Source organism: Spea bombifrons, chromosome 4, assembly GCF_027358695.1.
Source record: "Spea bombifrons isolate aSpeBom1 chromosome 4, aSpeBom1.2.pri, whole genome shotgun sequence".
Lineage (NCBI taxonomy): Eukaryota > Metazoa > Chordata > Amphibia > Anura > Pelobatidae > Spea > Spea bombifrons.
This window is the reverse complement of record NC_071090.1, coordinates 1,743,227-1,768,282: the sequence shown is the minus strand read 5'-3', so window position 1 is coordinate 1,768,282 and position 25,056 is coordinate 1,743,227. Positions and strand designations below refer to the sequence as shown.

The 25,056-nt window shown below is 43.3% G+C and overlaps 2 protein-coding genes across 3 annotated transcripts; both read right to left on the bottom strand.

Moving 5' to 3' along the window:
* Window positions 1-235: 235 nt before the first annotated feature.
* On the bottom strand, window positions 236-9,330 carry LOC128490275 (gamma-parvin-like). The gene is made up of 12 exons (XM_053462097.1): window positions 9,270-9,330; window positions 8,849-8,913; window positions 8,261-8,363; window positions 7,756-7,896; window positions 6,822-6,937; window positions 4,965-5,020; window positions 4,698-4,717; window positions 3,608-3,669; window positions 3,355-3,423; window positions 2,550-2,651; window positions 1,485-1,557; window positions 236-559 (listed from the first exon to the last, which is right to left on the bottom strand). Exons 1-12 carry the CDS (start codon window positions 9,328-9,330, stop codon window positions 486-488), a joined length of 942 nt encoding a protein of 313 aa, XP_053318072.1. The 3' UTR covers window positions 236-485.
* Window positions 9,331-11,236: 1,906 nt separating this feature from the next.
* On the bottom strand, window positions 11,237-24,319 carry PARVB (parvin beta). Of its 2 annotated transcripts, none has more exons than XM_053462951.1 (13): window positions 24,135-24,319; window positions 17,258-17,347; window positions 16,398-16,468; window positions 15,944-16,046; window positions 15,499-15,639; window positions 14,995-15,110; window positions 14,105-14,163; window positions 13,701-13,720; window positions 13,263-13,324; window positions 12,996-13,064; window positions 12,637-12,738; window positions 11,786-11,858; window positions 11,237-11,351 (listed from the first exon to the last, which is right to left on the bottom strand). In XM_053462951.1, exons 1-13 carry the CDS (start codon window positions 24,250-24,252, stop codon window positions 11,275-11,277), a joined length of 1,101 nt encoding a protein of 366 aa, XP_053318926.1. In that variant the 5' UTR covers window positions 24,253-24,319; the 3' UTR covers window positions 11,237-11,274. The 2 variants fall into 2 exon arrangements, with proteins under 2 accessions (XP_053318926.1, XP_053318927.1); XM_053462952.1 differs by lacking the exon at window positions 24,135-24,319 and adding an exon at window positions 18,076-18,176.
* Window positions 24,320-25,056: the final 737 nt, after the last annotated feature.

The window sequence follows — 25,056 nt, the reverse complement described above, 5'->3', positions numbered from 1 at the left end:
GAACGCCACCATATATAATACTCGGCATTAACCCTTCTTTATCCCATGCATGTTTAAACCCCCTCTTCGCACACCTCTCTGTCTATTGGCTGTACCCCCCTGATATTGGCCTGGAGGTCGACCTCCCGTTGATCTGTTCTGTGCACCGTGCCGCCGGCGAGATCTTTTCCATCATTCTATCCTCGGCATTTCCAAGAAAAGCCTTTTCCTGCGGTATAAATGAAACGAGCCCCGGCGATGCATACAATCGGTTTATTTTGGGTTTTACAAAAATAGATATTTGAATTGCTTCCAGGATTTGTATTTTCATCCCAGAAATGTATTTTCACGCTCGGCGGCGGCAGCTCCTTCAGCGTTGGATCACCCGGCGGCGGCGGCTCCTTCGGCGTTGGATCACTCGGCGGCGGCGGCTCCTTCGGCGTTGGATCACTCGGCGGCGGCGGCTCCTTCGGCGTTGGATCACTCGGCGGCGGCGGCTTCTTTTCTCAGCTGCATTTGTATTTGAGGAACAGGCTGTACAAAACCCGGAGAGTCGTCTTAATATCTCTGCTCACAACGTCTGGAGATATAAAAACAAGAAGCGATACGGAGGAGAGATTAAATAAAGCCTCGTCTACGATACTAAAATCTCATTGGCTGAGCAGCTATCCAGTCATCTCCCTCTTTATTAAGTCAGGCTTACAAAGTTAAACCGGCTTTGCCTTGATGCGGTCTCGGACCAAACACCCGGTTAAGCCCAATTTATGAGACCCATTCAGAGGAAATGTGGTCATGACGCATCATCGAGGGGCAATTATTAGGACTGGAGGAGCGACGATTCCACCTTAAACAAAGAAGGACGTTCTATACAATAAGGGCTGCGAAGCTTAAGATTCCGCGCTGTATGGAGGTGGTGACCGCAGAGTCTACGCCGGCTTCTCTGAATGAACTGTGTTAAGAAACGGAATTCAGGGGTCACGTGTGGTCATTTAGAAATTATTATTATTAACCCATAGATTATTCTGCCCTTCCAAGGAATCATATACATAAATAATAATAATAATAATAACAATAAATAATAACAATAATAATAATAACAATAATAATAACAATAATAAATAATAATAATAATAACAATAATAAATAATAACAATAATAATAATAATTATAAATCATAATATTCCTGCAAATAATAATGATAATAATAATAATAATAACAATACCATCCGTGCAATAATTATTATTATTATTATTATAACAGAGATTATTAATAATAATAATAATTAATTGTTATTATTATTATTTTGTTTTCCCTTTGGTCGAAGCAATTAAAGATATTGAGGGAAATTTTACTTTATAGATTTATATATTTTTCGACCTCACTATGTTACTGTATCTTCTGGCCCAGAGGGCAGGGTAAAGCAGGCTACCCCTGGCCTCTTTTGCAATTAACCCCCCTTTGCAATCACCCCCCCGCCCCCCGGCGGCGGTCCCGTAAGGCTGACCTGCAGGGTTGATAGGAATCTGCAAAACTCCCCCATCCACAAGAAGCTCCAAAGCGAAGGAGACGTTGTGAATCTGTCAATAAAAAACGTAGGTAATAAATGAATGAGGCTGAAACGCAATAATCCGATTCTTCTTTACACTAGGAGGGCGTGGCTTAGATTTAGCCCCACCCATTATCCAATCAATTTCCTATCCTGAAGTTCTCTCTTCCACCCTTACAAAGGATGTCTGAACCAATCAGCAGCGATCAGCTACTTGGCAACAGGACAGAGATCCTGTGCTGATCCTGAGAACAGGAAGTTGAGACGGCTGCTACCATTGTGCACACAAATGGGGGGGGGCTAATTATATATATATATTACGGTAATCTGGGATTATTATTAATTGTTAAATGTAGGATTTGGGAAAAGATCCGCTTCGAGGATTTAGTGTTTTTCCCATTTGCTAATAGACAGGAGGGATGGGGGGGGGATTGGGGGGGGAATGCAAATCTCAGCGAATGTTTTGATTTGAACAGCAGTATAAATAAAATATTTACTGGCGGAGGAGGCGGCGGGAGAATCATTACTCCCGCCGGAGACTCATGAATCTTTTATAAAACAGGTGAATATCTGTAATTTATGCAAATTCTCCCCAAACGAGCCCTCGGCACCGAGCAAATATTTAGTTACAGGATGAAGCCGTGATGGGATACAAAGGACTCCGCGCTTAAAGGTACAGAACGCGGGGGGGGAATACCCCAAAAAACACGACGTCCAATGAGAAAATGAGCCCCACCATTATTTAATGATACGCTTAATTGAGTCACCTGCATTCAAGCAGGGATATCGGCCATAACATACTGGGAGCAAAAGCAACAACTGGGAGTCTTTTATATGATCACAGCGGAGGGAGAATAGGAAGGAGTCAGACTGTGTGACCCCCAGAATCTGCCCCTTCACCCTGAGACTGGGGCAAAACCCCTGAGAGTTCCCGGGTATGCTAATGACAAGAGATCAATGGTTCCAGTGACAGTCCTGCTTGAAGGTTCACGTCTCGGGTATGTAGCGCGCTCGGTTTCGTACCTTCTCCTCGTGTGTTGTTGGGGTCAGGAAGAAGCTGCTTAAATTGATGAAGTAGCCCTCGAGCTGTCCAATCAGGAGCAGTAATATTACCCCGTCTGCAAACTACAGAAATCAGGTCAGACAACAGCGGACGGGTCCATGCAGATAAAGAAGGGTTAATGGCGAGTATTATATATGGTGATGTTCTTAATGTATCAAAGAAGGTTCTAGACCAGTAAACGGTTTTATGAGAGCCGGCGCACAAACTGCTCAATGCCTCCTCTAGGTTGCAAGGGTGGTAGCTAAGTGGAACAGCCTCCCAGCAGAAGTGGTAGAGAGTAATACAGTGAGGGTATTAAACATGCGCGGGATAGACATACGGCTCCTGAATCTAAGACGAGACCAACGACTGATTAAGGTTTGAGTCTTTACAGCAGGAGAAACGGGTGACTAGATGGGGGCCGCCGGGGGCCGATCTGCCGGCGGGGTCTGGGTTTCTATGCGAGCTCCTAGGAGCGGGGCCCTCGTCTCCTCCTCCCTTTTGTCTCTATTCTCGTTGTACTTTAGGAGTCTCTTTAGCGGTTGCAGCGATTTCCCCTTGAAGTACCCAGCTGTGGGGCAATTATTCCTCCCCGCTCCTTTGATGTTTATTTTCCTAACCGCACACCTGGTTTATCTGAAGAGAAATCGCTGCATAAAGAGCTTCGCGGTCGTTTTCTTTGCCTCTCCTAGAATTTCTCAAAATGATTTGAGGGGAAATTACGGCTTTTTTTTGTTCACCTGTAAATTATCGCACACGGGGGGGGCGGGGGGGGACATTCTCTACCTGGGAGTCCAGATCTGTCACGGTCAGACACAGGTCCGCCAGGTGCTTATTTACAAAATTCACGATTGCCTGGGGGGGTAATAAATAAATAAATAAAATGAACTAAATGAAAAGATATTATAAAATTACAAAAAAAACATGAATTCTCGCTGCGTTTCCGGGCCGGTGATTTTCTGACGTTAACCTTTTACGAAGTTTCTTTCTTTAAATATCACGCGGTTGATGACGTCATTGCCACATTTTATTAATTTACCTGTTTTACGTCTTTCACTTTGTCCGGGTTCAGGGCAAAAAGTTGGTCGAACGCATCAGTTTCTATGGAAACAAAAACGTTCAGAAAAACAAACATTCCACAAAAAACAAACATTCCACAAAAATAAAAACATTCTGCAGACAATATGGTTCTAGCCCAGGGGGTCAAATCAGGGCACCTGTGTACAGGGGTGGGGCAAGAGGCGGGAATTGTGGAGGTGGGACCCATTATTGGGTGGGGTTGGGGGTGTGGCCACCTACCCCGCTTTACCCGAATAGCCACGTCGCTATGCTAAGAGCTGCAATGGAGGACTTTCCTGCAACAGCACAGATTTATTCCCGTCTCTGGGCCAATCAGAGGATATTCCAACTAGCCCAATGATCCCCACAAAAGCAGGATAGAGGGGCACTCGGGATAGTTGGCAGGTATGTTAATGGAATCACAGTGAGTTCACATCTCAGCTCCTGGAGGAGAAACGTTACAACGAGAGCCCCGAATCTAACACTAGAGGCTCAGAGGCTGAGATGGAACAGAAGGGAGTTTTACTTTACTGAGAGGGTGGTAGATAAGTGGAACAGCCTCCCAGCAGAGGTGGTAGAGGGTAATACAGTGAGGGGATTAAACATGCATGGGATAGACATCCGGCTCCTGAATCTAAGACGAGACCAACGACTGATTAAGGTTTGAGTCTTTACAGCAGGAGAAACGTGCGACTAGACGGGGGCCGGATGGGGGCCGATCTGCCAGTAAACTATATTTTCATCGCTGAAGGGGTAGTAACCGCGGTGACAGGAGAATTACAAATATTTGTGGCGAGGTGAGAGATGATTTGGAAGTTTAGGAATATAAAATGTGTCGGGTAACGGAAGAACATCTCCTGGAATCCACATTCTCTCTATCCGGCCTCGGAGAATTCTTCCCCCCCCCGAGATATTCTCCGTTGCCAGGGCAACCGTCGCTGGACCAGCATCTCCCAGTCATACCTGGTTTCTTTCCGAGGGTCAGTACATTTAGTTCTGCCAAAAAAGTAAAAAAACTACCACTAACGGAAACTATTCCCCCGAAATGAATAAAACGTGAGGTCACTTACTGGCCGAAGCGTCTCCGTCTCTGCCGAGAACCGCGGGGAGGAAAAAACACACGGAGAGTGGTCAGTAAGGGTATGAGGGTATCGCAGGGTTCTACAGCCCTAAAAGCCCCGATAATGTGTATAGAAACAGCAGGAGACGGCTGCTTTGGACTACAAGTCCCATGATGATCAGACAGCCCCTTGGGTCCATGGGAGTTGTAGTCCAAAGCAGCGGGGGGGGGGGCAGGATTTGCTTATTCCTGCTGTGAATCTGGGATTTTCTCTCACCTGCTGCCAGTGATAAATTCGGTAGCTTTCTCGGTTTTCATCCCGGTTTTGGTCGGCTGTAATATTCAGCAGAAAACACCAAAAATGTTCATTAGAAAAAAAAAAGCCAAACAAATGCCACACATAATGAGCTCAGAAAATGAGAAAAAGGGATGATTAAATATTTATATTAATACACCCCGACTCCTAATCAAACTGCCTGAGAAATAATAGAATAGCTCAGTCTAAATCACTCAATCAGACTCTCTGACTAATAAAAGTCTATGGAGGGACGGACTTCATTAGCATTAAAGTTGATTCTTTATGGCAATGCTAATGAAGTCCGTTCCTCCATAGACTTTCATTAGTCAGAGAGTTCGGCTGGGTGATTAAGACTGAGCCATTCTATTGTTCCCCACAGGCAGTATGATAAGGAGTCGCAGTGTTTAGTAGATCGGGGGTCAGATAACAGAGCGAGAATCATACAAACGGCTGATATGCAGCTGCCTGAAAACTTTATATTATGGGGGCAAAAACTGCAACTGGGGTAAAAAATATATATTTTTAATCTGATACATATTGATTATTTAACCCTCTCAATGCCTCTCCCGGCACCAGATACTTTAAGCCGCCGCAAACAAAAACCTAACAAATCCCGTCATTTCCCATTTTATAACCCCAAACAGATTCAGCAGGACATCTTCTTTATGACGTTTATTAAGAGATTTTTAAAATAAAAAAAATGCCATTAAGCATTAAATATCACATTTAATAGGAAATAAGAAAATGTCACTTTTTCTCCTTAAATAAAAAGTCAGATTCTTTTATATTTTAGAAAGAACAAAAGGCACCCGTATCACCTAATTACCGTTCTCAGCGCATCATCAAAATGTCACAAAGTTTCACATTTTTATGGTCATAATGCTACATTTTATTTCAATTATTCCAATTTAGTGGATTTTTCCCTTTTTTTTAATGTTACTTTAATGAGTATTATCAAGGACATGCGCAGCAACCAAGAAGGAAGGAGTCTGAAGGATGAAAGATTTTCTGACATCGTTAAATATCTTCCTTTTACTTAAAATGTATAACAAAATAACACAATTTAGAAAAAAAATCATTTAAATCAAAATGCTACATTTATTTCCTAAAAATAAATAAATAAATAAAATATTTTCTCAACTCAAAAACCTCTGAAAGTTTGCAGAGAACCCAAGCAGATTCTCACATTATTTAATCTTTATTAATCCGGCTGCTGCGTGATTAGGAAACATAGCGAGAGCTCTGCCGTGATCAGGAAAACATCCAGAGAAAGCCCAAGGTGTTTTTTTATGTAGGATCCAGATATTTTTTTGATCACCGTGGTTTGAACCGAATAACGACGATTATCTAAACTGAAACCGGATCGCTTTGTAACCAAACCCTTTATAATTTCATACAATGTTTCCATTTAACTTGATTTGCGTTGATAAAAACATCATCGTGGTTGTACGGATCTTACATTGGTGCTCATCAATCAGGACACTGATCCACCTGTGTTCAGGCAGTTAATCTCCCTAGGTTTACTGAGAGGGTAGTGGATAAGTGGAGCAGCTTCCCAGCAGATGTGGTAGAGGGTAATACAGTGCGGGGATTAAACATGCACGGGATAGACATACGGCTCCTGAATCTAAGACGAGACCAACGACTGATTAAGGTTTGAGTCGTTACAGCAGGAGAAACGGGCGACTAGACGGGGGCCGGATGGGGGCCGATCTGCCGGCAGGTTCTGGGTTTCTATGTTGCACGGAACTTTGGCCGTCTCTGAGTTCCGTTGACCAGGAGAAGATAGTTGGGAGTTTGGATTTTTTTCATTTAGTGATTTTTGATAATTATTACCTCGACGATGACGACGTCGACGCAAACCTCAGCGGGAAGAGCGAGATCCGGCCTGAAGCGCTGGGCCAAGGAGACGAGAAGGTGTAAGGTGGCCAGCAAATCCTTGGCGAAGATCACTGGGGGGGGGGACGGGAATAAATTATACGGAAATATACAAAAATATACATTATACAGAAATATACGGAAATATACATTATAGATAATTATGAATGATTACACTTCTATCCGCGCACCGGCCTGCGTTATTTGTTTAGTTCGCTGATATTTTGGAGTTTTGCTCGGGGGCGACGTAAAGATGGAACGGTTGTCAGGGAAACCCTAATTCCCCGGCTCCGCTGTACGACACCCGGTTGCTTTTTTCCCGCCGCGGTGTTTTTGCCGCTCGTAGCAGCGAGATGTCCGTTCATCTGAATCTCGCGTCGCGTCGTGGCGGCCGCGCTCCCCGTCTCACCCCCCCCAGCACGCAAGTAAAGCCCCGAGACAGGGGCAAATAGCCATATAACAGCCAAAGGGGGAGTCAAACAAAAGCCCCCCAGTGGTTTTCATACCTGCGAGCTTTCTCAATGAGCTGAACCCGAGACCCCCCCAAATATTAACCCTTTAATAGCCCATCACACAGATCCTATTGGAGGGACTCGCTCATTACGGCAACCAAATGGTTCTAATAAAGGTCGTTATGGAAACCGTGACTGGTCTGGAGGTAAAGATGTTCTGAATGGAGTCACCTGTATTCAAGCAGGGATTCCAACTGGGCTAAAAACTTTTAGAATCTGCCCATTCACCTTGAGACTGGGGTACCCTGAGAACCTGCCCATTCACCCGAAGACCCTGAGATTGGGGTAAAAACCCTCAAAATCCCCCAATTCACCCTTAGATCTTGAATCTGGGGTAAAAGCCCCCTCCCTGGTAGACCGATCCGTGGAATGATACGTACGATTCGCGTCCCACTTCTCCTGCTCCTCCGCCGCTCCTAGATGTTGGGATACGGCGTCCAGCAGGACCCCCAGCTTCGCCCGCTGCTTGACGGCCGACAGCGTCATTTCCTCCACGTCCACCTTATTTCCGCTGATCTTCTCTGCGGACGAAAAAAAAACTTTATCTACAAAGAATAAACCCTCGCTGGGGGTCCGGAGAATCCGAAGAACCCGTATCGGGGTCAAACTTTGGGCAAACGGTAACTTTGTATCATTTTGATTGACGTGCCTCTTTTTACGGTAATTTGGGGATATATTAACTAAATGCCGCCATCCATTATATGAGCTTTATTCTTATTTATTGCTTCATATAGCGGCTTCATATTCCGTGGCGCTGTACAGTGGGTGAGCTCGGAACGTCTATCAGGTGGAAATAGCGGAATGACAGGACCTGAGCCGCTTCGAGGCGCTGATCGACTTCACGGCGCGCGATAAGCTGCTCCCTGGCAGCGATCCGGTTCGTACCGAAGAGATGGTGGAGGACGAGGCCATCGTACAGATCGTCCTCCAAGCTCTTCACCACGATGTGCTCGTGTCTTAACTCGTCGTTGATCCATTCAATCAAGAACTAAAAAAAAATTAAAAAGGGGGGGAAAGAAATCCTATTTTCACACTCGGAGTCGCAGGCATCAAATTTTCAATCAAGTTCACAGTAATGGATACAACGGGGGCCAAAGAAAACACAAAAACAGGTTAATGGAAAATCAGGGATAGAATTACATTTAGCGGTAAAGTACGGACGTTTTATTATTCAGAGAGGGTGGTAGATAAGTGGAACAGCCTCCCAGCAGAGGTGGTAGAGGGTAATACAGTGACCAACAACTGATTAAGGATTTTTGTTCCCCGTCTCTCAGACGTCGTTGGAGGAAGTTTTGTAATCCGAGAGGCATCACTCCCAGCCGTTATGAGCGGATATCCTTGGGGGGGGGATTAGCCACAGTCAGGGGCCCCATAGACTCCAGGGGCCACAGGGACCAACGAGGATTTACTGGATAAAACGTCCCCCCCCCCCCGGGGAGCCCCATCACAGAAAGCGAACATTTCCCGCCTCACCGTCTTCAGGTCCTGGAACTTGGGGTCGCTCTTAGCGCTCGGCTGTAAAATCTTTCTCCTTTCGCCTTAAAAAATAAAAGACAAAATTCAGACGTTTCCGGTTAACGTTCATCGCGTCCGAAACCAACACGGCGGAAAAACGCATCCCGCGGGGCCTCCTCGGGCCGCTCTTCTCACTTAAACCCCAAAATCTACGACTCAAAGGATCTTCCGGAGACCCGCGCTGATACCTCGAGGAGTGCTTGTGGCTGTCAGACTACCATTCCCATCATCCTTACTGAGTCACCGGCCACAAACTAAAGGCCTGCGAGTCTCCTCTTCCCTACCGTTAGCGCCAAGCTGTAAGGGACTGCAACTCCCATCATCCTTCCCATCATAACTTCCCAACCAAACCTCATCGACCTTGGAAGAATCTTTATACCTGAAGGACCAGCGGCTTCTCCTCCGATAAGAGGAACGTCGCTGAGCTGCGGTATCTCCATCGCCTCCTGTCAGCGATAACACAGTCAGCAAATATACGAAAACTGCCCCAAAGACCCAACCCATGTAGGGCCACACGGAACATCCACGATCACTTCCCACATTAGGACTGTAGGACCCCGTAGATGGTGGTAGGTAAGTGGAACAGCCTCCCAGCAGAGGTGGTAGAGGGTAATACAGCGAGGGGATTAAACATGCATGGGATAGACATACGGCTCCTGAATCTAAGACGAGACCAACGACTGATTAAGGTTTGAGTCTTTACAGCAGGAGAAACGGCGACCAGACGGGGGCCGGCGGGGGCCGATCTGCCGGCAGGTTCTGGGTTTCTATTAAATTTTTTACAACTTCTGACATTTACACAGTTTTTACGCTCTGCTGATTAATTAAACAACATCGCTGTGAATACGAACCAGAAGGGGTTAAAAAAAAGAAAGCGAAAGAGCCAAATGCAATCATTTTCCCCCAGAAACGATCCCCCAAAAAACAGATGATTAACTTACAAATCGATGAAAATCCGGAAAAAATCTTCAGCGTAAAAAACCTCTTCTATTTTTTGTAACAATTCTAGAATGACTGAATTCACGTAAAACGCACAAAAAACGCGCGCCCCGTCACATCCGCATCCTGTCGCCGGGCGAGTGACTCAAGCTGCGGTTGAAATAATAGAAAAACTTCCCCATTTAGTCGACGTGAACTTAATGATGAAACCAACTTATTTCTCTAAAAGAGCCCTTTAACCATTTCACGAGAAAAATATCTTTTTGTGCATTTTCTACAAATTATTGTCACCAATTTCAGCTTTTAAGTGAATTTTTTGTCAAAAATTCTATAAACACTAATTAAGAAAATTTTAACCCAGCATTTAATCATCGGCTGATTTTCCTTCTAGATAAAAAAATAAGTAAATAAAATAAAAAAAATAATGGAATTCACGCCGGCTGAGGATGATGTGGGTTGTAGGCCAGCTATATATATATAAAAATCATTTTTCCACCCCCGCCCAGAGCAGGATCCCCGATATTTATTTAAGAAACACTCGCAGATCTTCAAAAATGAAAAATATAGATATATTGCATTTTTAATAAATTGTCATTTTTTTTTTAAACAAAGTTCAAAAACACGAAGTTACAAGAAAAATGAAACAAAACGCGGGGTCAGAAACGCGATTCAGTCACTTCTTCGTAATTTTCTTTGGTAGAAGATCATTTTTTTTTAAATCTATGAAAATGCATTTACTTTTTATTATAAACACTCAGGGAATTTTCACATTTCCCCCCAAAAACCCGCGAGAGGGACGTTATTACACGCGTGTGCGCATCAATCGGAAACCGAACACGTTACATACAAAATATTGCTGTCAGATAATAGAAATTCAAGTTTTTAAAAAAAAAAAAAAAAAATAGCTAAATATCACACAAAACACTTATTTGGTTTTCAGTTAAAGTTTGAGAATCGATTCTATCAGTAGTTGTAACAATGTAACAGCGCAGGGGGCGTGGCTAATAGCACAGAGGCGGGGCTGCGCAGAGGGCGGGACTAGCCACGCTACCAAGAGGAAAAATAAAAAAAAGATATTTTAAATTGCAGCATGTTGGGTCGGTTTGCACAAAATTCTGTTTTTGAATCTCTTTTTTTTTTTTTTAAATAAGGATTCATCAACAGAATTCCGACATCAAAGAGTACGTGCCAACTGTCACCCATGCGGCAGGGTAAGTCACATTACGTATGATTTATCAATCTCCGACTGTCTATTTTGATGGCGAAAGAATAAAAATCCAAACTTTCTCGATTTTACAGAAGGTCCTTGTTCTGTAGGAAAGAACCCTTGAGGTTCTTGGCATTAAGCGAACGTTTGGAACATTCCGGCCTCGGGGGGGGGCATCGTTGAATAAACGGTATAAGGCGCATCGGGGCGATGGGTCGGGGTCCGCAGGGAGCGCCCCTTAGTCAACATTCTTGTATTTTGTAAACAGGTTGTATAAGACCCTCAGGGTGGACTTCAGATCCAGATTAACAATATCTGCAAAAAATAAACAAATAAAAAGATAAAGAAATAAATAAAAAGATAAATAAATAAAAAGATACATTTTAAAATAATTTATTTATCAAGAGCTGATTTTTCTGAGACAAATATTTTTAAAATACTTTAATTTAAGATTCTGACAATTATTTTTTTTTTGGGGGGTGGTCGGAGAAGGAAGAAAAAAAACAAAAACGATAAATTCAGATATTTTTTTTCTCCATTTTAATTGGGGCTCCCTCTTTGTTTTCGGATTTTAGCAGAAATTTTCACAAAATTAATTACATTTTGTATAAATCCGTACGCGCAAGTTTACTAATAACCATCTGTGGGAATTGCCAAATATCACCAAATAACCTTTAAATATAAAAATACAAATAAATCTAAAAACACGAAAGGTTAGATTCACTATCGAAATACTTTTTTTTTTTTACCTTCGGGTCGGGCTTTGGGTTTCTTGAGTCCCCCGTCCTGCATCAACTCGAAGGCAAATGAGATATTATGAACCTGCGTCAAACGGGAAATTAATCAAATTCTGTTATTTTAGATAAAATGTTATTTAAAACTATGAAGAAAAGACAGTTTCTATGGTAACTGCTCCAAATGTAGCACTTTCAGTCTCGACACGGTAAATAACGACTCATCGATAGCGGAGAACAAACCCTCTCAGCGATAACGTATCAGCGACCTTAATTATCGGAAGGCGGGGCCTCGGTCCCCAGCGCATTCCGAGAGACATTTATTGGATTCTAGAAGTTCTGCGCGTTAAAAAAATGATATTTTATGTCTTTGTGCGGATTTGGGCTTTAAGTTATGGTATGAAAAGGTCTTGTTTTGGAAATGTTGGAATTCGATACATTTTTATCCAGGGGCGTACCTAAAGTATTTGGCACCCGGGGCGGATCCTGTATGTGGCAACCCCCCCCCCACAAAAAGGAATGGCGGCAAGAATATTTATGTCACAAATTTTACTAAACAGATGTGGTACAGCATAACTCCTATCACTGTATACTGAGCCAGACATTGATGGTGATACAGCGCAACTCCCATCACTATACACTGAGCCAGATATTGATGGTGATACAGCGCAACTCCCATCACTATACACTGAGCCAGATATTGATGGTGATACAGCCTGGCCGGTTCCATATAATAACCACCAGTCTAAGGCGGAAGGGAAGTCGACAAAGAACTCTGAACTCTGAATCCGTTTTTGGGGCAGTTTTGGGAAAAAGGCGCGTCAGACGCTCCCGCAGTCGGTTTACGGAGAAAACACAGAACCTACCTTCTGATCGAAGTCCTCGGGCGTCAGGAAGAAATGGTGCAGAGGGATAAAGTAATTTTCCAGCAGCCCCATCAGAAGCACCAAGTAAACTCCGTCCGCAAACTGAGGGCAAAAAGAGCGACGGACGTCATTAGATACAGCTAGTGACCCGCTAAGCTTGCAATCTAAACCTGCAGGTAATCATCGAGTCTGGTAGTGTTTCTCTTATCCTTATTTCTGGATAAGAGGATGGCCATAGATTTAACCTGTTCAATGCCAGGGGCAAATGCGTGGGCACTCGGGGCATTCTTAGAGATGGAGCAAACCATTCAGCAAGCACAGCGGGACCCGAGTTTTGCACGATGGTTCCTTCCACCCACCTGAGCCTCCAGCTCCGTCACTTCCAGGTTCAACTTGTTCAGATGCTTATTCACAAAGGTGATCAGAGACTGGAAAGGGGAGAAAGAGGGGCGCAAATCATTAGATACAGAATAAGCAGGTGACCCACTGAGCTTGCAATCTACATCAGTAGGTGGAAAACTGTAGCTGGTCATCAATGTGTCTTTTTCTTTCTTTTTTTTAATCTGTCATATATTTAAAATCTTTAATTATTTTGGGTTCCGACGATAAAGAAAGAAAAGTCTCACCTTCTTCACCACACTCAGCTTATCCGGAGCGTGATCGAACAGAGTGTCAAACGCATCCCGCTCTGGGGCGGAAACAGAAAAGTTACGGAGACGACGAAATCTCCACAAACATCGAGTGCATTATAACAAAACACGGAAACCCAGAACCCGCCGGCAGATCGGCCCCCAGCGGCCCCAGTTTCTCCTGCTGTAACGACTCAAACCTTAATCAGTCGTTGGTCTCGTCTTAGATTCAGGAGCCGTATGTCTATCCCATGCATGTTTAATACCCTCGCTGTATTACCCTCTACCACTTCTGCTGGGACGCTGTTCCACTTATCCACCACCCTCTCAGTAAAGTAAAACTTCCTTACAGTCTAAGACCCTCTAACTGTATCTGAGGATAACACTAGAAGCGCGGCGATTCTTTGCATTATTTAAGGTTTAAGGTTTACTCACCAAATTTCCCCATCATTAGCCTACAAAATAAAAATAAAATATTTTTAGTTATTTTCCGTTTTATGGCGGTTTGGTAATGTGTGGTTTTTGGAATAATGTGCCAAAAAAAAAAAAAAAAGATAAGAACCTGGAACCGTACAGAGCTATTCTAAGAATTAATGAAAAGTTCGCTTCTAAACTAAAAATATATACAAAACTCTCCCTTCTTAAAAAAAAATAATAAAATGAATGAAACTTTGGGGGTTATGCCTAAAAATTACAGAATTACAGAGGAAAGGCATAAATGTCACCAGCACTGATTTTTTTTTATTTTTTTTTGAATTAGTTTTGTGTATCCAGAGAACACGGAATTGTTTAAAAATCTGTTTTAGGTAACGAAGTGATTTTTTTCGTTTAGTTCTTACTCGGTAGTGGTTGTAAGCTCTTCGGTCACATGAGTCGTCTGAAGAAGTCCTTCCCGTTTCTGGAAAAGAAGTCATAATAATTGGGGCCCAATTAATAAATATATATTATTTCTATAATTATTATTTAGGGGAAAATAGCCGACGGTAGCCACGTTAAGGGTGCAGTCCCACCTGTTTAAAAATTGAACACTTTTTGTAAATAAACCCTTCCAAAAAAAAAAAAAAAAAAATTCTTTAATTATGTAAAAAAAAATTTATTTCAGGGAATGCTTAATGGGCATGCGACACAAAGGCAGCCTCTGATAGGTTGATGTCAGAGAAACTGGAAATACTTTTTTTTTTTTTTTTTTTAAGTCTCTGCTCGGTTTTTCTGCAAATAAACAAGATTCTTGCAAACAGAAAACATATTATATATATATTTTTTAATTTTTTATTATATATACATATATAAATTATTAGTTGGTTCTCCTTTGTGCTGGAAGTATTTTATTCTTGGAATAAACTATAAAACCAGCTGATTTTGTGACGGGGGAGGCGCTTGTTGTTGCCCCAGTGACTGATTGGGTCTCTGCTGACACCTCGTGGAATATTGGGATATAGCAGGGGGGATATTTTCCGCGGAGAACGGCTTCAGCAATTAGCGGGGGACAGAAGTTAGCGGACGGAGTTAAGGCCAAGAAGAAAAAAAAAAGGTCTTACTATCATAGCCGGTAACTTTTTGATTTTTGGCAAAGTTTTCATTTTACTTCTACTTATAGCATTTTTTTGTAATAGACGAATCCATGGAAAAACGAGGCCGGCATTCAGGCTCCGATACAATAAGATGCTAAAGAAAAATTCTAAACTAAACAGTTTTCCACCCAAAATTTCAGCCAGCGAGCGGTTATTACCTTAACCACCACGACCTGCACGCACACGTGTTCGGGGAGCCGGATCGGGGCCCGGAAATGCATAGCCAGGGACACCAGGAGATGCAGAATGGCCACCAAGTTCTTTCCGTGAATCGCTTCAGAGGAGAAAAAGACAAAATACGGAGAAGATTTGAGAAAAAAGTGGAAATTCTGGTTCTTTCAGGCATGGAAATTAAATAATAATAAGTTAAAAAAATAATATTTAAATAATAAATAATAATAATAGTTAAATAATAATAAATAATAATAGTTAAATAAATAATAAATAAAATAATAATAATAGTTAAACAATATTTAAATAATAATAATAGTAAAAAAAAATATTTAAATAATAATAATAGTTAAATAAATAATAAAATAATAATAATAATAATAATAATAATAATAATAATAATAATAATGCAGACGAGGCAGGAAACCCCAATTTTTAACATTTTCTGGGCCAGTTATTAAAGAGCCAGAAAATATATTTAGTGAACTTACAATCCACATTCCATCGAATGGGCCACCCTTGAGGTCTCAGGAGATCATGCACAGCTTCCAGGACCGTCTGCAGCTTCTGCTTCTGTCCAATTTCGGACTGCGTCACCTCGGCCACGTTCATCTTACAACTGGCCAACGTCTCTAATCCATAAAATTAGAAAAATCAAAGAGCAGAACGTAAAAATGATGAATTTTAGTAAAAAAAAAATAAAAAATCTAAAACCTTTATTTTGTGTTAAAAATATCATTTTCTTATATAAAAATGTTATCTTTAGTGGTGTCCAGATTGACGTAACCCAACGTCTGTGAATCAGGAATCCATAGGGGCTTCCTCCTGAGTTATTACTCATGGATTTTTATAGCGCCATCATAGTCTGCAGAGCTGTACAGCAGAATTGGCTGCCGAGCCTTCCGGAAAGATCCGGGTCGCTCCTCGGCTCCTCACCTATAAGCTTCTGCAGAACCTGTCCGTCATAGAGGTCTTCTTCTAAGTCCTTTACGATGATTCTCTCCTCCACCAGAACCTCGTTTATCCAATCAATGAGAACCTGGAGAAAAAGAAAAAAAAAGGAGAAACAGCAAGAAATCAGGGGAGGAAAAATTATAAAGGAGAAGAATCATCAGATCGTCCGAATCCGCTACATTCACACAGAAAACGTTTCGCGTTTCCAAAAAGTTCTGGGTTATTTTTTTTTATTTTTGTTATTTGGAAAAATAAAGTAAAGAAACACAAAAAAAAACGAAAAACAAAAAAACGAAAAAAAGAAAAAGGAGAAAGGAAAAGAGAAACGGAAGGCAAAACGCCTCTAATCTGATAAACTCTGCCTTAATATACATATTTCCCCCCCACCCCACCCCCGCTCTGCACTATACAGCCATAAAGTCTCTCTATCTCTCACCTTTAACAGTTCCTTAAATTTCGGGTCTTCTTTAGACGCCGGATCAATCATGGTTCTCTCCTCGTTTTCCTCTGCAAGACAATAAGAGAGGCCCCCGGTTACGGCCATCGCTGGGATCGGATCTCAGACCGAGAACTGAACAAAAGAGGAAATATAATCCCCCCCCCGAAAAAACCCTCCCCTCGCTGGAAACTATTAATCAGTGAGATAAAGAAAAAAAAGGAAATAATATTTAGGAAGAATGGAGGACGACACTGACCCGAATACCCCCCCCGCGCTGTATACAGTAATATAACCCCCCGCGCTGTATACAGTAATATAACCCCCCAGTGCTGTATACAGTAATATAACCCCCCGCGCTGTATACAGTAATATAACCCCCAGCGCTGTATACAGTAATATAACCCCCCCAGTGCTGTATACAGTAATATAACCCCCCGCGCTGTATACAGTAATATAACCCCCCGCGCTGTATACAGTAATATAACCCCCCAGTGCTGTATACAGTAATATAACCCCCAGCGCTGTATACAGTAATAACCCCCCAGCGCTGTATACAGTAATATAACCCCCAGCGCTGTATACAGTAATATAACCCCCCAGCGCTGTATACAGTAATATAACCCCCAGCGCTGTATACAATAATATAACCCCCAGCGCTGTATACAGTAATATAACCCCCAGCGCTGTATACAGTAATATAACCCCCAGCACTGTATACAGTAATATAACCCCCAGCGCTGCATACAGTAATATAACCCCCCAGCGCTGTATACAGTAATATAACCCCCAGCGCTGTATACAGTAATGAGTTATGTTATGAGTGATTTGGGGGTTCTCAGCCCTGGCGTGTTACATACCGAGCAGCGTGTCCTCCGGGTGCAGGTCGTTCGGGGTGGGAGACATGGGCGCGTTGATGGCATTTTTACCCTCTTCCTGAAGATCGTTCACTGCGTCGGGGAGAGAACAGAAGAGATTTAATCCTAAAATAGGAGTTTTAATTTATAGAAACTGTTAGTTACTGCGGGGGGGGGGGGGTTAAGGGTTCACAACATGTAATAAACGCACATCCTTTATAACATGCGCTGCGGTGAGATCATTCATTTCATCATCGGCTGAAATCTACTTCTGACCCAGAGGCTGCAAAGTCGCTCAACTTCAGCATCTGGATTTAATCAAATAAAATAATATTCCATGCATTTTATTTTATTGGAAGCCCCACAAATCCCACCTTAGTGAATCTGCCCCGGACACATCCCAGCATCCCATTCAAACAATAAAAAAAAAAAAGCACATTCATCCTCTAAATTATCACATGGGAGAAAAGGCAGACGAGAACGTCACATGATGGAGAATCCGGGAAAAAAGAGTGGTAGATAAAAGGCACAGCCTCCCAGCAGAAGTGGTAGAGGGTAATACAGTGAGGATATTAAACATGCGCGGGATAGACATACGGCTCCTGAATCTAAGACGAGACCAACGACTGATTAAGGTTTGAGTCGTTACAGCAGGAGAAACGGGGAGACTAGACGGGGGCCGGATGGGGCCGATCTGCCGGCGGGTTCTGGGTTTCTATCTGAGAGAAGCTGCAGGATCAGCGTGACAGAACGTGTCCCGTGTAGCGCAGAACCCGTCGTTGGAATGCACCCCCAGGATTTTGGCGCGGCTCCCCGCTTACCCGTCCCTTCCTTTCGGCGTTTCCTGCACAGGAGCCCCGACATGGCTGCCCCCTCGCCTGGCGATTATTACAGGGGGCTGGTAATGGCAGCCCGGCTATTTCTGACAGAGTGACGACACCGGCAGACGGGGCGGACAGCTGAAAGCCTGTCACTTCAAATTAACACTTTAGCTGCCGGGAAAACCGGACCCCACCCGGCTAGCATGCAAAGGGTTAAGCCATTTACCCTATCCCCTCCGTGCACCTTAACTCCCCGCCGACTACCAACACTAAGCTGGGGGGGGATTTTAACAATTTTGGATTTGCATCTTTTTATAAATTTTCATTTTTTTCCCCATGAAAGGCTTTTTTCTGTATAATTAATTAAACGCCAGCCAACAGCCCAGGAGATCACGGCGGCGCGTCCAATTATTCACCGCATCGATCAAACCCCCACCATCAGAAAACACGTTTTATTAAATATCGCTCTGTTTTCTTTTTACCTCAGTTGTAGTTTTTGCCCCCATAATATAAAGTTTTCAGGCAGCTGCATATCAGACGTTTGTATGATTCTCGCTCTGTTATCTGACCCCCGATCTACTAAACCCCCCGACTCCTTATCATACTGCCTGTGGGGAACAATAGAACGGCTCAGTCTTAATCACCCAGCCAGACTCTCTGACTAATAAAAGTTTATTCCTCATATTATATATTATATACTCTCCGGCCGTATAACTAATCCCGTCCTTATAACCCGTTATATCCCTGTATATTCCTCATATTATATATTATATACTCTCCCCCCGTATAACTAATCCCGTCCTTATAACCCGTTATATCCTGTATATTCCTCATATTATATATTATATACTCTCCCCCCGTATAACTAATCCCGTCCTTATAACCCGTTATATCCTGTATATTCCTCATATTATATATTATATACTCTCCGGCCGTATAACTAATCCCGTCCTTATAACCCGTTATATCCTGTATATTCCTCATATTATATATTATATACTCTCCGGCCGTATAACTAATCCCGTCCTTATAACCCGTTATATCCTGTATATTCCTCATATTATATATTATATACTCTCCACCCCGTATAACTAATCCCGTCCTTATAACCCGTTATATCCCTGTATATTCCTCATATTGTATATTATATACTCTCCCACCGTATAACTAATCCCATGCTTATAACCCGTTATACCCCTGTATACTCCTCATATTATATATTATATACTCTCCCCCGTATAACTAATCCCGTCCTTATAACCCGTTATATCCCTGTATACTCCTCATATTATATATTATATACTCTCCGGCCGTATAACTAATCCCGTCCTTATAACCCGTTATACCCTGTATATTCCTCATATTATATATTATATACTCTCCCCCCGTATAACTAATCCTGTCCTTATAACCCGTTATATCCTGTATATTCCTCATATTATATATTATATACTCTCCCCCCGTATAACTAATCCCGTCCTTATAACCAGTTATATCCTGTACATTCCTCATATTATATATTATATACTCTCCCCCCGTATAACTAATCCCGTCCTTATAACCCGTTATATCCTGTATATTCCTCATATTATATATTATATACTCTCCGGCCGTATAACTAATCCCGTCCTTATAACCAGTTATATCCTGTACATTCCTCATATTATATATTATATACTCTCCCCCCGTATAACTAATCCCGTCCTTATAACCCGTTATATCCTGTATATTCCTCATATTATATATTATATACTCTCCCCCGTATAACTAATCCCGTCCTTATAACCCGTTATATCCTGTATATTCCTCATATTATATATTATATACTCTCCCCCGTATAACTAATCCCGTCCTTATAACCCGTTATATCCCTGTACATTCCTCATATTATATATTATATACTCTCCGGCCGTATAACTAATCCCGTCCTTATAACCCGTTATATCCTGTATATTCCTCATATTATATATTATATACTCTCCGGCCGTATAACTAATCCCGTCCTTATAACCCGTTATATCCTGTATCTTCCTCATATTATATATTATATACTCTCCCCCCGTATAACTAATCCCGTCCTTATAACCCGTTATATCCCTGTATATTCCTCATATTATATATTATATACTCTCCGGCCGTATAACTAATCCCGTCCTTATAACCCGTTATATCCTGTATATTCCTCATATTATATATTATATACTCTCCGGCCGTATAACTAATCCCGTCCTTATAACCCGTTATATCCTGTATATTCCTCATATTATATATTATATACTCTCCGGCCCGTATAACTAATCCCGTCCTAATAACCCGTTATATCCTGTATATTCCTCATATTATATATTATATACTCTCCGGCCGTATAACTAATCCCGTCCTTATAACCCGTTATATCCTGTATATTCCTCATATTATATATTATATACTCTCCGGCCGTATAACTAATCCCGTCCTTATAACCCGTTATATCCTGTATATTCCTCATATTATATATTATATACTCTCCGGCCGTAAAACTAATCCCGTCCTTATAACCCGTTATATATCCTGTATATTCCTCATATTATATATTATATACTCTCCGGCCGTATAACTAATCCCATCCTTATAACCCGTTATATCCTGTATATTCCTCATATTATATATTATATACTCTCCCCCCGTATAACTAATCCCGTCCTTATAACCCGTTATATATCCCTGTATATTCCTCATATTATATATTATATACTCTCCGGCCATATAACTAATCCCGTCCTTATAACGCGTTATATCCCTGTATATTCCTCAATGACATCACCAGTAATAGCAGCATGTAACGGTATGACATCATCGGTAATACACCTCCAGCGCTGGACTGAACATCTCCAGAAGGTTAGAAGAAAAACTCACTTGTCACCTGCGGATGGTGAGGAGGCCAGAAGCTCCGTGTCGTGCGTCGGTGACTTAAACCAATAACGCGCGTGTATACGGCACACAGGGATATATATATATAGGGAGCAGCGAGGAGCAGCGCGTTCTGTTTCCTGCAGATAGTCAAAAACTCTCAAAAAATGATCTCCGCCGGATCCCTGCGAGAAGACGTTAACACTTCGAGGGCCAGAATAAAGTCCTACACAAAGTGCACGCACCTGGTGGTTTAGGGGTTAACGCATGAATATAGCACGATTAACCCTTTGAGAGCCGGTTACTAACACAATGGAGACATACTCCTCCCGCGTGTTCCCTGTTACGACCCAAATCCTTCAGCCCTGGATTCCTAGAACCGCGTGTGTCTTGAACCCCCCCGTAATCCATGAGAATCTATACATTAGGATCCACTGGATCCCTGCATTTTCCAGTAAATTAACCCATGTAATGCTGATTACAAAGTATGGAATATACTGGGAGTGATGCGTCTTATAACCAAATCCCACATTAAAGGGTTAAATTCAGCAGAGTAGGTGGAACTGCAGCTTTAAAGCACGAGTCTCCGTCCTCCCGCTTTATCCCAGCAACGGTCACAACAGATCCACTCGCGTTACCACAAAGCGTCACATTCTACAGCTGTCACAAAGCAGATACAACGCGGCCCTTTCCGGCCCTTCAGTCTAAACTAAAAGGGAATGCAAGACAATGAATAAAATCCCATCAGGAATCAAACAGCGAGCAAGAAGAGCAGACATTCATAACCCCGATGCTGTATACAGTAATATAACCCGCCCCAGCGCTGTATACAGTAATATAACCCCCAGCGCCGTATACAGTAATATAACCCCCAGCGCTGTATACAGTAATATAACCCCCCAGCGCTGTATACAGTAATATACCCCCAGCGCTGTATACAGTAATATAACCCCCGACGCTGTATACAGTAATATAACCCCCCAGCGCTGTATACAGTAATATAACCCCCAGCGCTGTATACAGTAATAACCCCCAGTGCTGTATACAGTAATATAACCCCCAGCGCTGTATACAGTAATATAACCCCCAGCGCTGTATACAGTAATATAACCCCCAGCGCTGTATACAGTAATATAACCCCCCAGCGCTGTATACAGTAATATAACCCCCAGCACTGTATACAGTAATATAACCCCCAGCGCTGTATACAGTAATATAACCCCCAGTGCTGTATACAATAATATAACCCCCAGCGCTGTATACAGTAATATAACCCCCAGCGCTGTATACAGTCATATAACCCCCAGTGCTGTATACAGTAATATAACCCCCCAGCGCTGTATACAGTAATAACCCCCAGTGCTGTATACAGTAATATAACCCCCAGCGCTGTATACAGTAATATAACCCCCAGCGCTGTATACAGTAATATAACCCCCAGCGCTGTATAAAGTAATATAACCCCCAGCACTGTATAAAGTAATATAACCCCCAGCGCTGTATACAGTAATATAACCCCCAGCGCTGTATACAGTAATATAACCCCAGCACTGTATACAGTAATATAACCCCCCAGCGCTGTATACAGTCATTTTGGGTGACTTTCCCGGTTCAAACACCACACTGAGCTAATGCTTTATGGCGATGCTGATGAAGTCCGTTCCTCCATAGACTTTCATTAGTCAGAGAGTCCGGCTGGGTCATTAAGACTGAGCCATTCTATTGTTCCCCACAGGCAGTATGATAAGGAGTCGGGGGGTTTAGTAGATCGGGGGTCAGATAACAGAGCGAGAATCATACAAACGGCTGATATGCAGCTGCCTGAAAACTTTATATTATGGGGGCAAAAACTGCAACTGGGGTAAAAAGAATAAGGTGTATTTTCTGAAACTTATTTTGAATGATATATTATGGGATAGAAGTAAAACGGTGTGAGATCTGCTTGAATCGTCTCCCTGTGGGGAGCGGCTGTTTTCATTGGCCGGGGTATATAACGCCGGACGCTTTTCCTGCTCCATTGTCAGAGGCATCTGGGAAAACGACCAATTAAAACAGGAAAACCCAGAACAAAGGAGCCTGCGGGATCCGAAGACGCTGGGATTCCTGCCCTGGGAGCTCCAGAATCCACGCGCACATTAGATTGTAAGCTCTGTCAGCAAGAAAATCAGAGGATTCTATACAATTCTATACAAATAAATCGCAGGAACATCGAGGCGTGACCAACAGGACTGAGGATGATGGGGGTTGTACTTCCGGTGCTGGGAAGCTGCAGCCTGCCTGTTGCGAGTGACTGGGTAATTAACTAAAAACACCGCTTGGCCCAAGAGCTGACACTTTAATAAGCGACTTTAAAAGCTTTAACGGCGCTAATTCGGGACTCAAACCATATAAATTATCCTTTAATTAATTCAATCCGTAATTAAATCGTTTTTTTTTAATTTCATGCTCTGTAGGAGGCGAGTCCGCGTTAACCCTTTAGGTGCCGGCAGCAGGCCGCACGCCCCGGCACTCAGACGGTTAAACGCAGCAGGTTCTCACTCAGCTGACCTTGCAACTCCCAGCAGGCAGAGAAATCTCAGGAATGTCCCTCTATCCAAGCAGGGGGGGGGCAGGGGTCACATGACACCCTCCTGCCCCCATCCCTGTGACTCTCAGCAAAGGATTACCCCCCCCCCCAGCTCAGGGGCAGGACAACCTCTGGTGGGGAGGAAGGCCTAATGTGCCTCTGTAACAGCTGGGATGATGGGAGTTGTAGTGTGACAGCTGAAATAATGCAGTTTGAGATCTCTACTCCCAACTACTCTCAGCCCTACAGTCGTCATGTAATGTCAGGGAGGACACACCTGTGCACAAGCAGAGACTTCTGATTACTACTGATAATCTGATATTATGCAGCAGGCAGGGCTGCTATAACTCACACGACCCTCAGCCAGATAGTGGGCGTGGTCACTGCTGCTGCTTTAAGCCATTTGTTGCGCCGAGGGTTCACAGTTTTTTCAAGGGGTCCTAAAACCCAAAGCTGCCCCACACATTTAAGGGTGAGATGGGGGGGGTCACACCGTGGGTGTCTCAGTACACGGGGGGGGTCACACCGTGGGGGTCTCTGTACACGGGGGGGGGGGTCACACCCATGCCCGGTGCTCTCCCAGCCCCCTCTCTCTCCCACTCACCCTCCTTGGCTTTCTTCTTCCTGACCAGGGTGCCCCCCAGCTTCCCCAGGAAAGTCTCGTCCTTCCGCATCTTCGGCCGCGGTAGAGTCGGGGATCTGCCCGGGGTGGACGACATCATCTCCCGGGAGAGCAGAGCGAGCGAGTCCGGCTACCGGCGCAGGGAGAGGCTGGAGAGCGCAGGATAGGAGGGGAGGGAGGGAGGAGAGGCTGCGAGAGGGGAGGGGAGGCCGGGGGGTGAGTGCCGGATAATCACTGCCCCTGTGAGCGTGCGCCGGGTGTCGGATCCCTGTCTCTCTTCCTGAACATTCACACAAATTCCCCGGCACACTGTCACTGGCAGCCTTTAATGTCTGCTCTGGCTCTTAAAGGGTTAATCGTTAGACTCTTTATGGAAAGTTCAGAATTTGCTCTTTTAGTAAGAAGTGATTTACAGTTTTTATTAGAAATTAGAATTTTTCGCAGTAGTAGAGACGCTCCCTCCGCGGCGGTCTGGGCAGCGCTGGTAGTTCTTTGGGTTTTCAGCAAAATTTGGGAAGAACCGGCAGCACTCGGCCCCCCGCAAGGACCCCATGAGTCCAGCTCAACGCGGCAGCTCTCCCTAACAAAAACCCCAAGAAGGTAGTTTTTATTGTCATCCGGTATTTAAACAGAAACCCACAACCCGCCGGTAGATCGGCCCCATCTGGCCCCCGCTGTAAAGACTCAAACCTTAATGAGTCGCTGGTCTCGTCTTAGATTCAGGAGCCGTATGTCTATCCCATGCATGTTTAATACCCTCACTCTATTACCCTCTACCACTTCTGCTGGGAGGCTGTTCCACTTTTTTTCCCTCCAACCTCTAGGTACAAAGATGGCACTGATAAGCTGTTTGGGGGTAAAACTGGCATTGTGGGAAGCTGGTGGCATGTTACTTGGTAAAGCT